We start from the raw sequence: 16,003 nt of genomic DNA, 5'->3' as shown, positions 1-16,003 counted from the left end.
AAAAAGCTTTGTTCTTCTCAACAGGAACAGAACAGCAGTGGTGCGTTCAGGTGCGAACCTGTGGTGAGGCTGCTTTTGCTATACTTTGTGCAGTAGGGTATGTTACCATAGTAACGCTAAGAAGGGAACCCAGCGAAGGAGAGTGTCTATCTACAGTATATGTGTCCTGACCCATTTCGATTTTCATCCAGAAGTGTTTTGTCATGCTCACCTTGGCATTTTCCAACTGAGGCGCCTCTCCCTCTTGTCTCCTCTTCTTCGTCTCCTCCACTATTTGCAATTAAGAGGCTTAAAACCATGTAGATTCTCTCTCCTAGTCCCCCCACATATACGGTTATCGCAATCTGCGAGAACATAGTAAATAGTGGAATCTGTTGGTCGCTCAATTCAATATACTGTAACCATACTTCAATGGTTTGCGCTTTAGGCGATACCAAATCCTGTTAGATGAGAGAAAAAAATGTAGTTTATAATTGAGGGTATATTAATAGATTTGTATAACTTTTTTTAATTATTCAACTTGATGCCTGAGGCATTTGGATTACAACTTTTATCTGGATGGATTCAGACTGCTCGGACTTAGACGGCCATCTGACTTATAAATACAATTAATGAATTCATCCATCTTGGGCAATGGATGATGGTCGGTAGGTCCGCATGTCTGTCTATCTCCCTCCTGGCCTGCCAGCCTGTCAGTCTGTCTGTCTGTTTTTCTCTCTGTCTGTCTGTCCCTCTGTCTCTCTGTAGCTCTGCCTCTCTGTCCATCTCTGTATTTGGTATGATGTTGCTGGGCATTTCCATTTAAAAGGACCCATGAGCACCAACATGTGAAGTTCAGAGGAGCATATCCAATCGGTTGTGAAATGAAAGCTAAAAGTCTATATTTTTTAGACTTATATAAATGTTTCCATGATAAAAATTGTGAATAAGCAAGGGCTTTGATTTCTGGTCAAAAATATGGAAAAGGGGTCTTAGACAACATCTATCAGAAAAAGTCTTACATGGTATTAGAAATACACAATACTGTTTAAATAAGGTCTGCCAACTAATATAAACACATTTGTATTTAGTTCTGTGTCAATTATTTGCCTTCTGTATGTTTAAGAAACATTGCCTTGTCACTTGTAATTCCATTACCAAAAACCCACATATCTTTCAGATATTTTCTAATGTCTCTTCCTCATGAGGAGGGAGGATAATGAAAGTTCACAGAATTAATAAGTCAAGTTAGACCTACCAATTAGTTATAGTGTTTTTCCTGATATGAAGTTTCTTTATGAATTATTAAGTGATTAAAATGTGGAATTCTGTTACCAAATCTGTAGTGGAATTACTGCAATTGAATTACAATGGGAAATCATAGTTAGTCACAAACCACAATTGGGTCACCTGCTACTGTCCTCCCTTCCACTGGCATACTGTTATGTTCAGCTCATAAGTTTTTTTTTCTCTTTCTGTCATCTGGTGGTCAAAGCAAGACTGCGAAAAAGTCTGGACAACCCCCCCCCCTCTCTCTCTCTCTCTCTCTCTCTCTCTCTCTCTCTCTCTCTCCCAGCTCTTACTGACACCTACCATGACAACTACCACCTCTTTTAATTTACTGACCGACACCGGACGTCGATGGATGTTGAAAAGTAGTTGAAATTTGGTTAGTCCATGCTGGCCGGACCAAACTTGAACCAATCATAGACACCTATGTTTCACAAGTTTGAACAGCACAGTCCAGTATGGTAGAGCGCAGTGGCAGCCAGTACAGTGCTTCATTTTTGAATAAGTGTATTTGTTCAAAACTGTTCAGCTATTGTTTTTCTCTCTCTTTGAGTCAACTACTCACCACATTTTGTGCACTGCAGTGCTAGCTAGCTGTAGCTTATGCTTTCGGTACTAGATTCATTCTCTAATCCTTTGATTGGGTGAAGAAAATGTCAGATCATGCTGCAAGAGTTCTGATAGGTTGGAGGACATCCTCCGAAAGTTGCCATAATTACTGTGTAAGTCTATGGAAGGGGGTGAGAACCATGAGCCTCCTAGGTTTTGTATTGAAATCAATGTACCCAGAGGAGGATGGAAACTAGCTGTTCTCCAGCTACACCATGGTGCTACCCTACAGACTGCTGTTAAAGCTGCTTTAGACAGACCTTTATTGCGAAACAGTGTGTTTTAATCAGAGAAGAACAAACTCTTAAAGTAATCTTGCTGGGAAATCAGTGCAGTGAAGGGTGTATACTTGATCACACTGAGTTGAGTATTCAAGAGGGACATAGACTTCATAGTCTGGATGAGGAACAATCAACAGATCATTATTGTTATTTATGACGTTGACATTTTGGCCGACTTGACAGAAGTCTCAGTAGACCATTCATAAAGGAGTATAGTCAAGTAATTCTTATGTGTTTGTTGAAATTCTGTACAGGTTGAGTATTATTGATAGCAATGTAATCAATGAAATGTCATAACACAGGTCTGCATATCAAACTGACCGTTTCTTTAGACACAGAGGTAGTTGCTTATTTGGTCTGTTGTATTGCTGTTGCATTACTAGGCCGTTGGTCGTTTTGCACATATTCCATCTATTGTGGGTTATTCAGTTATCATGTTTGCCTACTTAATCGAGATATGTATTTGCAGTTTGGATTTAACAACTCTTCGGGTTACATTGTCAGTGAATGGAATTTGTTGGATGTGCAGTGTGCAATTATTAAATGAACTGCTCTAAATCAGACATGGCTTTATAAGGGCTTGAAAATACTGGTAACAAAGAAAAGTCCCCGAAAACAAAAACTGCTGAATACAACTTGGGTCGACTCCAAAACAATGATAGAAGCAGGTAACGGCCCTTATACTGGAGCCATGCAGCTCTCAAACCCGTCCAATGAACATTCGCTCCCTCCCTCCTACCCTGCCTTTCAGACTCCCTTCCCTTGCCCCCCTCCCCACCGTCACCTCCCCGCTATAGCAGCGAACTAGTCAGCCCAACGTGCAGAGTAGCTCAGCCTTGTATAGCGGCTGGTTCCAAGGCGTCGTTAAGAGCGTCGCACTCCATGTGCGTTGCGTGGATGTTGATATTGCGCTCTGCAGCTTGTAACCGCGGCAAGAACTCAACATGTCGAACCCTCCCCACGACCCGTTCTATTCCTCCCCATTCGGACCCTTCTACAGAAGGCACTCGCCCTACATGGTCCAACCCGAGTATAGGATCTACGAGATGAACAAACGACTACAATCTCGTACTGAGGTGAGTTTTGCACAGTATAGGACCCTATGTAACGGCACAGGGTTCAGGCAAAGAACGGGGTTGCCCCGTTATTTGAAGGTGTTAGGATGTTTGTTTTCAGGGATAAATGTATGTGTGTTTGGGTCGGCTCAGTGGTTTAACCTGGAAAGTGGTTACGTTTGTAAATACAGATGTGTTCATGTTGCACATGTGCCTAACCTTCCAAGTACAGTATGTCATAGCCTATATTAAGTGGAGTTGTTTTTCCTCCTAAATTGCAGGGTTAAAGGACAGAACATTTGACAAAAAATATATATTTTCAAAGAATGGTTCATTGTTTGGATATGCGATCATGTTAAACGTGACTAAGCAAGGAAATGTGTTCAGTTCAGTAAGTTTTGGTTTCATTGCCATTGTAAGATATTTTGTTTGAAATACCAGCCTGGAACACAAACAATTATAAATCATTAGTAACAACAAAAGTTTGTTATTTTAGTTTGTCAGGTAAGTCAGTTGTCTTTATCTGTCAAAAAATCTATTCAAGTGCATTCAGGAAAAAGAACAGTGTTTCAGAACATGTAAGAAGGATGTAACTTGACTATCAGGTGTGTGACCTTGGGTTTCTGATTGGGTCAGTCTATAGTATTCTCAAGTATTGAACCTGACAGATTGATTCAGATTGATGGTTATATGTATTTAGAAATAGTTGTTTTTTTATCAATTTGATTAATTTGTTTTAAAAAATCATACATGGGATGTTTGCCAATGATGATGAACAATTGCAGTAAACAGTGCTGTTTTAAAATACAATTTAAGATTAACTTCTGTGAGGTGTATTTTTTGTTATGGCACAGTAATCCCCCCCAAAAATGATATAGGGCAAAAAGCCCCATAAGCACCAACATGTGAAGTTCATAGGAGCACATCAAATTTCGTATCAAATGAACACTTTTGAGAAACGTAGGCATATATACATTTTTTTCAACCATTTTCCATCCTAAAAATGTTGAAAAAGCGAAGGCTTAGATTTTTCGTCAAACGTATGGAGAAAATCAAATAGCTCTTAGAAAACATCTAGCAGAAAAAGTCTTAAAAGGTATTAGAAATACATCAAAACACAATAATGTTGAAGACCCCTGCCCACTAATATCAACATTTTATATTTAGTTTTGCAGAAATGATTTGCCTTTTTGTAATATTGCTGAGTGTCTTGTCATTCTGTTATCAAAAACCCACGTCTTTAAGATACTGTATTTTCTCATTTCTCTCCCTCATGAGGAGGGAGGATAATGAAAGTTCACAGAAGTAACAAGTAAAGGTAGACCTACCAGGGAATGTAGTAATAGTGTTCTTACTGATAACAGTTTGGTTTATGATTTATTAAGTGATTAAATACATAATTATGTTACCAAATCGGTAACAGAATTACCTAAAAACCTGTAACAGAATGACTGCAACTGAACTGGCTAGAAGGAAGTACATAGTCGTCGCAAACCACAGTTGGTCCTCCTTTCCACTGGCAAACTGTTATGTTCTGCTCATAACTGGTGTTCTTTCTCTTTCTGTCGCGTTGTGGTCATAGCAAGAGTGTGAAAACAGAATGGGCAACCCCCCCCCCCCCTCCTTCCTCTCTCCAGTTAATGTAACTCTCCCGGCTCTTACTGACACCTACCCATGAGCCCCCTCTCTTTCCTTTTACTGTATCCAGCCCTCTTATCCAATGAGCACCGACCGACACCAGGCGTCCATGGACATTGAAATCTGGTCCTTCCAAATCTGATCAGCATAGCTCAGTATAGTACAATAAAGTAGAGTAGTAAAGTATAGATCAGTACAATGCAGTACTCTACTGTACTGTACAGTAGATTTGAAGTTAGTACAGTACAGTACAAGGCCAAGGCAATGTTGCAGAGATGCCATGGCACAACATTCATTCATTATTCAACAGGAGTAGTCCAAACCCTTGTGGACTTCCACTCCTGTACCGCAGATACCATGCCGGCAACAACTCCCAGCAACCGACCATACACTCTACCAATTTACTGCCAATATAGCCATCCTTCCAGCCATGCTGGTGGTTAATAACATTTTGTTTTCATTCATTTTTCATTCATTTTTTACATTCATTTTGAATCTCTCAACCGCCACCAAAAAAAGAGGCAGAAAATGTTTTGGTTGTTCATGAAAACTAAAGGACTTATTCATGATATTCATCTCAGTATTACTTGGCCTTGAATGTCATTTGTTTTTGAAATAGAATGATCCATGTGAACAGATTGAATCTTCACTATTGTTACCTTGGCATTGTTAACGCTGTGAATATTGGCAATGGTTACTTATATCTGATAGGAATTCAGTACAGAACCTTTCCATGTTTGGTTTCCATCCAGATGTTCCATTGGCCTACAGAAATTATATTGTAATTAATTATACATTAAGTGCATGGCTATCAAAACGGAAAATTCTATGCATGTTGTAAATGACATCCGGCTGTAATGAAAGCGTGCGGGAAACGGTGGATTCAATCTACCTTAAAACTATTCTTGGCTATGTAGTCTGAGAAAAACATTGCAGACACCAAGTTTGCATTCCAAATGGCACCCCTATACCCTATAGTGCACTATTTTTGACCAGAGGTCTGTGTGCCCTGTTCAAAAGTAGTACCCTGTATAAGAACTAGGGTGCCATTTGGAACGTAGCCAAAGTCTTGTTAGTGTTTGGTATCCTGCCTTTGGAAGAGTCCTCCACAATATCCACAACAACAAATAGCAGAGTGAATCCTTTGATTATTCAACTGGTGCCTGGCTGACTTGATGTTTTCATTCAGTTATTTCCCTGGTATTTGTTAAAAATGGTTGATACTATGTAGAACTAAGTAACAGAACACACCACCTTTAACCATACATTTCTGAGTAAATATCAGGTAAATACCAGCAGAAACAGGACCATACAGGACTATACAATGCAGGATCACCAGAATATCCATATGCAAAATACAATACCAGTCAAATGTTTGGACCCACCGATTCATTGAAGGGTTTTTCATTATTTGTACTATTTTCTACCATGTAGAATAATAGCGAAGACCTCAAAACTATGAAATAATGCATTTGGAATCATGTAGTAACCAAAAAAGTGTTAAACAGTTAAAAAATGTATTTATATTTGAGATTCTTCAAAGTAGCCACACTTTGCCTTGATGGCAGCTTTGCACACTCTTGGCATTCTCTCAACCAGCTTCATAAGGAATGCTTTTCCAACTGTCTTGAAGGAGTTCCCACATAGGCTGAGCACTTGTTGGCTGCCTTTCCTTCACTCTGCGGTCCAACTTATTCCAAACCATCTCAATTGGGTTGAGGTTGGGTGATCGTGGAGGCCAGGTCATCTGATACAGCACTCCATCACTCTCTTTCTTGGTCAAATAGCCCTTACACAGCCTGGAGGTGTGTTGGATCATTGTCCTGTTGAAAAACAAATGATAGTCCCGCTATGCGCAAACCTGATGGGATGGCGTATTGCTGCAGAATGCTGTGGAAGCAATGTTGGTTATGTGTGCCTTGAATTCTAAATAAATCACTGACAGTGTCACCAGCAAAGCACCCCCACACCATCACACCTCCTCCCCCATGATCTCACACATGTGAAGATCATCCGTTCACCTACTCTGCTTCTCACAAAGACACGGCAGTTATAACCAAAAATGTCAAATTTTGACTCATCAGACCAAAGGACAGATTTTCACCAGTGCTCGTATTTCTTGGCCCAAGCAAGTCTCTTCTTCTTATTGGTCCTTTAGTAGTGGTTTCTTTGCAGCAATTCGACCATGAAGGCCTGATTCACGCAGTCTCCTCTAAACAGTTGATGTTGAGATGTGTCTGTTACTTGAACTCTGTGAAGCAATTATTTGGCAGCAAATTCTGAGGCTGATAACTCAAATGAACTTATCCTCTGCAGCAGAGGTAACTCTGGGTCTTCCTTTCCTGTGGTGGTCCTCATGAAAGCCAGTTTCATCATTGCGCTTGATGGTTTTTGCGACTGCACTTGAAATAAACTTTCTTGAAATTTTCCGTAATGACTGACCTTCGTGTCTTAAAGTAATGATGGATTGTCATTTCTCTTTTCTTATTTGAGCTGTTGGCATATTATGGGCGTGGTCTTTTACCAAATAGGGCTATCTTCTGTATACCAACCCTACCTTGGCACCACACAACTGATTGGTTCAAACGTGTTAAGAAGGAAAGAAATTCTACAAATTAACTTTTAACAAGGCACACCTGTTAACTGAAATGCATTCCAGGTGACTACCTCATGAAGCTGGTTGGGAGAATGCGAAGCTGTCATCAAGGCAAAGGGTGGCTACTTTGAAGAATCTCAAATATAAAATATATTTTGATTTGTTTAACACTTTGTTGGTTACTACATTATTCCATATGTGTTGTTTCACAGTTTTGATGTCTTCACGGTTATTCTACAATGTAGAAAATATTACAAATAAAGAAAACCCCTGCAATGAGTAGGTGTGTCCAAACATTTGACTGGTACTGTAAGTAACAATGTTATACTATCCTATGTTGTTCCAAAACAGGAAGTAGAAAATGTGACTTTTTAAAAGAGCAACCTGGACTCCATCAAATGAAAGCTGAATAGCTGTGTTGGACTTGTTATGCATCCTAAATGATGCCATATTTCCTTCACAGTGCAATACTTTTGACCAGGGCCCATAGGGGCCCATTTGATGGGCTCATTTTTTGGCGGGTTATCTTTTCAGCACAGGTCGGCTATTTTCCTAGCAGTCAGTTATATTAGTAAGTGTATGGCTGTTGAATCATGCCAACCACTATTCAATACTAGGACGATATATTGGCTTGTATAGGAAAAAAATCAGGTAACCTTTTTTTATCTACTACCTTTTATATTTAGAAAATGTAAATAAATATTCAGAGATGCAATACATTATGAAATATTTCACTACCAGACAGAAACCATGTTGATGGGTCTGCATTTACATTTGTTTATGGGTGTGTATTTAATGTTTGTTGTTGAGTTACCAAACCCCAGACACAGCAGCAAAATAAACACTGAGTTTGGGAGCTGGGAATCAGCTCAAGTCTAGTTTTTACATTAAGTTGTTGTTGGCAGGCAAGTCAACTAATATGAGTCACTAATGTCCATGCCCTGTCCAGCTGATGAGAATAGTTTGGCCCAGAGAACAACATACGCTGCAGTGTTACTATGTGTCCCGGAAGCAATACGGAATCGCAATCGCAGAATCTTTCAACCTAATCTGTTTTCAGTGACGAAGCTGTTTTAAACAAGTACAAGTTGTTGTGTTGTTTTTTAGGTAAACAATGGCATTTTTCTGGATGAATGTCGATGTTACTGTATGCATACTTTAGGGTCACTGATGGAGTAAACATTGGGTTATGCTATAGTTGAAGGTCATATAAACTATTTGTCACCTGAAGTGATATTTTAAGTGAAGTTAAGTTTCTCGAGCATGTTGCTAAAAATGTTAGCCTATTAAAAATGAACCTGTGAAGGTTCACCTTTTTAGATGGCAATCCTCATGACATCTTATCGTACAGCCGTTATGACTCTTAACTAATACATGCTGCCCAACTGTTCAATGCTGTATATCGCCATTATAATATTGATGTTTTTCAACCCTGATATTTTCTCGGAAATCCGGTTCAGGTTCCTCATATAAAACGTACTTGGATTTGAGTAAATATCAACAAGCCATAGTAAGCTTACAATTTCTATTGTATAATCTTACAATCATAAACTCTGTTTGTGGCCTTCATCATGATCACCTTTGAACCACTAACTGTAAACTACTGTACTAGGAATACACTATGAAAAATGTAAGTTCACTAACGAATTAAACACATCACTTGACATGCCATACGTTTTCAACACATGGCTCGCCATTGTCCTATTACGTTTCATTTTACTCAGCGAACCTCTTCTGACCTACCAATCAAAACAGATTTTGATTGTTATGTGACCGTGTGCGTACGGACCGCGAGGTTCGACCGGATTGATTATGGCTACCGACCCCCGTATGAAGCCTCTACACACACTCACATAAACATACGCACACCCCTCTGCTGTGATTTAGGGGTTGTGGGGGAATCTGACACTTAAGCGGATATGCAAATGAGGAGTCGGATTACCATTCAGAGGAGGGGCCTGCTCGACCTCAGCCGCTGTAAGCACATTAGCATAAACATTGTTAATATTCAGCAGGAGAGCGAGGGATAAAGCATAACGCTGTGAGCGAGAAGCTGAGAGGGAGGGAGGGAGGGAGGGAGGGAGGGAGGGAGGGAGAGAGAGAGAGAGAGAGAGAGAGAGAGAGAGAGAGAGAGAGAGGGGGGGGAGACAAGAGCACTTTAATGGAGGGGGCTACGTAGATTAACATCGGCCAGCATTATCTGATGTGCTCAGGTTGAAAAGCAGTAATGGGAAGTTAAAATACTCACCTGGATTTAGCCGGTGTGCCCGAACCTTAGCTCTCCTGAGGTGGATTGTGTTTAGTTTGGCGAAATCTGATAATTTACTCTTTCATTGGCTGACCTCTGGGTGACTGACTGACTGTCTATTTTGTATGTAATCAGGAGGCCTGTTCCAAAATCAACCCCTTGTCCCTAGCCTCCCTTTTCCCAACCCCTAGGCATTTGTGTAGATCTGATCGGATTGGCTACTGTATAAGCGTTAAGGCAAAAATCCACCCCTCCCAGTCTATCAGAGGGCAAAATTGGGATTATTACCATATTGCTTATACTTCTCAGATCTACATGAAGAGCCCAGAAGTTGGGGATACGGGTCAATGTGGAACTGAATGTTAAGTGATTGTTGTCAGTCCATTGCTCAAGGATAATGTACACTGCACTGCCCCCATCTGGGAATGACATTCCACCTTCTATCAGAGTTAGATCCCTTCATCCTCAGTCATGCAAGAGAGTCACCAGTATGTGGAAAACTTACTCCGTGATTTAAGCAGTGCATGAAACAGACACCAAATCCCATCCTAGGTAGGTCCTACGGTACCTACAGGTGTTGCATCTTCATTTGACCTATATTGTGACAGAAAAATTACCCTGGATTTTAACATTTATTCCATAATGTTGGTTGATTTGTGGTTAGGCTATTTAGCTGGCCAAAAGTAGACAACATGAAAAGTGCAAATACTGTGTGTCAGTGAAAAGAGTGATCAAATTTAGATCTGAAATGGCCAAATACCACAGACAATTGTGACAGTTATTTAATTATAGACCGTGCCTATCAAACTTGCCTATCAAACAGTGCCTATCAAACTTGATTTGCTCTGTTTCCAACAATTGTGTAATCAATCAGACCTGGGTTCAAATACTATTTAAAATCTTTAAATTATTTGGCCGTTTGCTTTAGCCTGCCTGAAGTGCTCGATGGGTGGGGTTTGCCGAATTGGGACTATTCTATTGGTTCTTTAAGCCAGACAAGCTCAAATAAGCACAGATAAAGTGTTTGCAATTATTTGAACCCATGTCTGATGCTAATCAATTTAGTTATCATCAGATGTTGTTAGAGGATGTTCACATGTCTAACTCCAAAAAAACAAAACATCTTTGGCCCAAACAATGAGGTGTTGGTCCGGCCAGCAGGAAGCTTGGACAATGGTCCCACCTTTTTCCTGCCACTTTCCCACAGTTCCCATAGTTCCTTCCAGGGTACAGTGTTGCACAGATAACAGATGAGACACAGGAACTTATTCCACTCACTTCCTGTTCATGTTTTTTATTTTTTATTTTTTAAATGAATTTCTGTACTTCATGATCATAGTGAATATGGATGTTTTATTATCATGGCTTGTATTGCTGATGCCACATAGCCGACACAGACATAGCTGTCCCTAATAGATTCCTTCTATGTCTTTAATAAAGAAATTGTTAGTTCATTAATAATGGCATACCATTCAAAAACAAAAAACATTTAAGTGGGTAGATTAACTTTAATACTGCAGATACATTCTGGCTTCCATCAATGTAATTGTCTGCATGATTTCCAATTCCCCATCTATTTTTTTGTAAATATATATACACTACCGTTCAAAAGTTTGAGGTCACTTAGAAATGTCCATGTTATTGAAAGAATGGGCCTCCGCAGCCGTACAGAAGCCCATTATCAGCAACCATCACTCCTGTGTTCCAATGGCACGTTGTGTTAGCTAATCCAAGTTTATCAGTTTGAAAGGCTAATTGATCATTAGAAAACCCTTTTGCAATTATGTTAGCACATCTGAAAACTCGCCTTCTTTAGACTAGTTGAGTATTTGGAGCATCAGCATTTGTGCATTCGATCACAGCCTCAAAATGGCCAGAAACAAAGAACTTTCCTCTGAAACTCATCAGTCTATTCTTCTTCTGAGAAATGAAGGCTATTCCATGTGAGAAAATGCCAAGAAACGGAATATTTGATATAATACTGTGTACTACTCCCTTCACAGAACAACGCAAACTGTCTTTAACCAGAATAGGAAGAGGAGTGGGAGGCCCCGGTGCACAACTGAGCAAGAGGACAAGTACATTAGAGTGCCTAGTTTGAGAAACAGACTCCTCACAGGTCCTCAACTGGTAGCTTCATTAAGTAGTACCCGCAAACACCAGCCTCAACGTCAATAGTGAAGAGGTGACTCCGGGATGCTGGCCTTCTAGGTAGAGTTGCAAAGAAAAAGCCATAACTCAGACTGGTCAATAAAAAGAAGATTAAGACGGGCAAAGAACACAGACACTGGACAGAGGAACTCTGCCTAGAAGGCCAGCATCCCGGAGTCGCCTCTTCACTGTTGAGTAGTACACAGTGTTGTACCAGATCTTCAGTTTCTTCCCAATTTCTCACACGGAATAGCTTTCATTTCTCAGAACAAGAATAGACTGACGAGTTTCAGAAGACAGTTTGTTGTTTCTGGCCATATTGTGCCTGTAATCGAACCCACAAATGCTGATGCTCCAGTTACTCAACTAGTCTAAAGAAGGCCAGTTCATTGCTCCTTTAATCAGCACAACAGCTTTCAGCTGTGCTAACATAATTGCAAAAGGGTTTTGTAATGATCAATTAGCCTTTTAAAATTATAAACTTGGATTAGCTAACAAAATGTGCCATTGGAACACAGGAGTGATAGTTGAGGTTATTTGGCCTCTGTACGCCTATGTAGATATTCCATTAAAAAATCTACTGTTTCCAGCTACAATAGTCCTTTACAACATTAACAATGTCTACACTGCATTTCTGATCAATTTGGTATTTTTATTTTAACTATTTTTTACATTGTAGAATAATAGTGAAGACATTGAAACTATGAAATATCACATATGGAATCATATAGTATCCAAAAAAGTGTTCAAGAAATCTAAATATATTTTAGATTTGAGATTCTTCAAAGTAGCCACCCTTTGCCTTGATGACAGCATTGCTCATATTTTTTTTAACAAGTCGCTAGGTGTACGCAAGGCCATAAGCAAATAGGTAAACTGGGATATGACTAAAGAGTTCATCACTGTGATTTTTCCACAAATAGACAGATATTTTACATTACTACACGGTAATGTAAAAATTAAAACATTTTGTGATCCAATACATAATATATTACACCTCTCATAATTTGGTTGTAATCCTGAGAGGTTATAAAAATGATCTAGCTCCTCTATGAGGCCGTGGATGGTTCAAAATTGTGGATTTAAAAGAGAACACGAATCATCACCGTACAATGACACCTTTGTTTTTAAAGCCCTGGATTTCTAGCTCCTTGATATTGTTGTTGGATCTGATTGTAATACCTAATATTTCGATGGCCATAATAGATAGATATGCTGATAGTAGACAACCTTGGTTTACCCCTTTTTACAGTTTAATCCTTTCTGAGAAGTAGGCATTTTTTAAAACTATTTTACACCTTGGGTTACTATACATAACTTTATCCCATTTTATAACAGTTTCTCCAAAACTTGAAATATTCCAGGCATTTATATATACATTCCAGTTATACTTAATCAAAGGCCTTTTCAAAGTCAGCTATGAATACCAGGCTTGTTTTACCAGATTTTTCATTGTGTTCTATTGTTTCCAGTACTTGTCTTATATTATCTCCAATGTTTCATCCATGTAAAAAAACTGTCTGATTTGTATAAGTAATATCTGACAATATCTTTTAAATTCTATGCACTATGCTTTTAGCTATAGTTTTTGTATACAATTTTGAATTTTAGCTAATGGCATACAATTGTATAATGCTAATTATTCTCTCTGACATATTAGATGAGTAGGGGATAAATACCGATAACAATTATGTCAAATGGCCATATAATGTACAGGTGCTATAATTCTCAGAATGTTAGATTGCCACTGTTGACTATTCCCACCGGAAACATAGGAAAGACTTCGGAAGACAGGTTACATCTGGAGTTAAATGTATTGGCATAACAACTACGCTCGTCTTCACTGATGAAGACTGGTTTCAGGAAATCAGCTGATGAACTACACACTATACCAACGATACCACAATACTCACAAAGCGTTATGAGTAAAACTGGCATTGAGTATGATGAGGCAAACAGCTGGGTGTTTATTGGTCCAATTTGTGCATGCTGTTGTGTTGTCTAGGACCCACTGGTGCATCGTGGGCAGTGGCCATGTGAAGGCAGTAAGCTTTTCAAGGACATGGCTTTTCTTTCGTTCACCTCCACTCATTTGCATAATGCAAGGGTGGTATCCCTAATGTTTACTTACTGCTTTGTACCACAGTAAACAGATTTAGATAAATAGATCAGCATTGCATACTGAATTTAATGTACTTAAATTGTGCATTATAATGCATAGTTTGAATAGTGTGTATCCCGTCACACCTACACTCATATACACTTCACTCATATACACTTTATACACATATACAGTATGTACCCTCCCTTGAAAAGCTCTCTCTGCATCATGACTGTGTCTTTCAGACACTTAAGCCATTCTGCTTCGTAACCCCAGGGTCTTCTACAGTATAATTCTCATTGTCAAAGATGTAGGGTCTGATCCATTCACTATTTCAATGGGATTGCAGAGGTTGTTAATTCACCAAGGTTAGGCCCCAGACACACCCACTCTCTAGGAGGCCACTCTCGTGCAATAGACCAGCGGAAGAAGGAGAAAATACCCCGTAACTTAAGCATGCTGGGAATATTATTGCGTCAGATTGAAATGTATTGACATTGTCCTTCACTTCATGGAGTGTTGTAAGTGTGCCTGTGTGTGTGTGCTAATTGTCTGTGTTACTATTAGTGAGTGTGTGCATGCACTCATTATGTGTTTGTGACTTTGTGTGCAGGACTGTGTGTGTGTGTGTGTGCGTCATCTATTTATAAGTGTGTGTGAATAGGAGCCTCAAGTCTACTGTTATTTACAGACAATCCTCACTATGGTGTCCCACTAATCTTTTAGCTATCCCATAAATCCATGCCCGCTTGGCCCGCTGTGATGTGATTAGTCGCTTCACACGCACGCACACACACGCACACACACACACACACACACACACACACACACACACACACACACACACACACACACACACACACACACACACACACACACACACACACACACACACACACACACACACACACACACACGCAGGTACGCACACAAACACCAAACACACCCCCCACCACCACACACTACCACACACACACACACACTACCCCCCACCACACAGACACACACACCTTCTTGCCCTTTGTGCTGTTGTGCCCAATAATTTTTGTACCATGTTTTGTGCTGCTACCATGTTGTGTTGCTACCATGCTGTGTTGTCACGTGTTGCTACCATGCTGTGTTGTCTTAGGTCTCTCTTTATGTAGTGTTATGGTGTCTCTCTTGTCGTGATGTGTGTTTTGTCCTATATTTATATATATTTTTTTTTATCCCAGCCCATGTCCCCGCAGGAGGCCTTTTGCCTTTTGGTAGGCCGTCATTGTAAATAAGAATTTGTTCTTAACTGACCTGCCTAGTTAATTGAAGAAATTAAATAAACACACACACACACTATTACCCACTCCAATTGACAAATTTGATAAATCCCTCTAGACGGGAACCATCTGTTCAAATCAATAGGGCTTTATTGGCTGGCAGTGGCAGGCGTCAGGGAGGATAACCTGCTGTGTTAGTTCACCTGAGGTCCCTGCAGCTTGCCACTGATCTGTGGTGGTTGACACCAGCTAGCATAGCACCGCTGGCTTGTCAGCTAGTCAGGAAGTCAGGTAGCGTAAATGAAAGCATGACACGAGTGTGTGGAAAGTTTCCCCTCCTGTCCAGCCATGCATGGAGGTGGAGAAGGAGGAAGCTGGTCTGGAGAGCTGTTGCATGGGATAGATTTAGAGGAGATGTTAAAGAGAAAGAGGGAAGTGTGGCAGAGTTGTCAAGTGCTGATTGTTTTATATAAATCCGGTTCGGGTGGCATCTGCCCTAGCCTAGATAGCCTAGCAGTTAAGGGGTTGGGCCATGAAGTGAAAGGTCGCTGGTTCATATTCCTTAGTTGACTAGGTGAAAAATCTGTCAATGTGCCCTTGAGCAAGGAACCCTCTGGATAATAGTGTCTGCTAAAATGTGAATATAAATGTTTTATTTGCATTCAGGCAGCTGAACACTGGGTAGTGTATCTATCTAGCATAAATCAGAACTATGGTATACAGTCAACCACAGTCTATGTATTATACCAATACACATGAGGATTGCAATTGAAAATATTTTCAGGAAAAATGATTATTTTGG

The 16,003-nt window shown here is 39.9% G+C and overlaps 1 protein-coding gene across 6 annotated transcripts in view; it reads left to right on the top strand.

The window, feature by feature from the left end:
- Nucleotides 1-2,962: 2,962 nt before the first annotated feature.
- The window catches only part of ldb2a (LIM domain binding 2a), a 93,591-nt gene continuing 80,550 nt past the window's right edge, over nucleotides 2,963-16,003 (top strand). For all 6 annotated transcript variants that reach the window (XM_064974098.1, XM_064974097.1, XM_064974096.1 and 3 more), the window contains exon 1: nucleotides 2,963-3,235. In XM_064974098.1, coding sequence (XP_064830170.1) covers nucleotides 3,104-3,235 — 132 coding nt within the window. In that variant the 5' untranslated portion in view covers nucleotides 2,963-3,103. The remainder of the gene's footprint in view (nucleotides 3,236-16,003) is intronic.

Source organism: Oncorhynchus masou, chromosome 9 (assembly GCF_036934945.1).
Source record: "Oncorhynchus masou masou isolate Uvic2021 chromosome 9, UVic_Omas_1.1, whole genome shotgun sequence".
Taxonomy (NCBI): Eukaryota; Metazoa; Chordata; class Actinopteri; order Salmoniformes; family Salmonidae; genus Oncorhynchus; species Oncorhynchus masou.
Note: the sequence above shows the minus strand (reverse complement) of the source record. Positions and strands in the feature narration are given on the sequence as shown.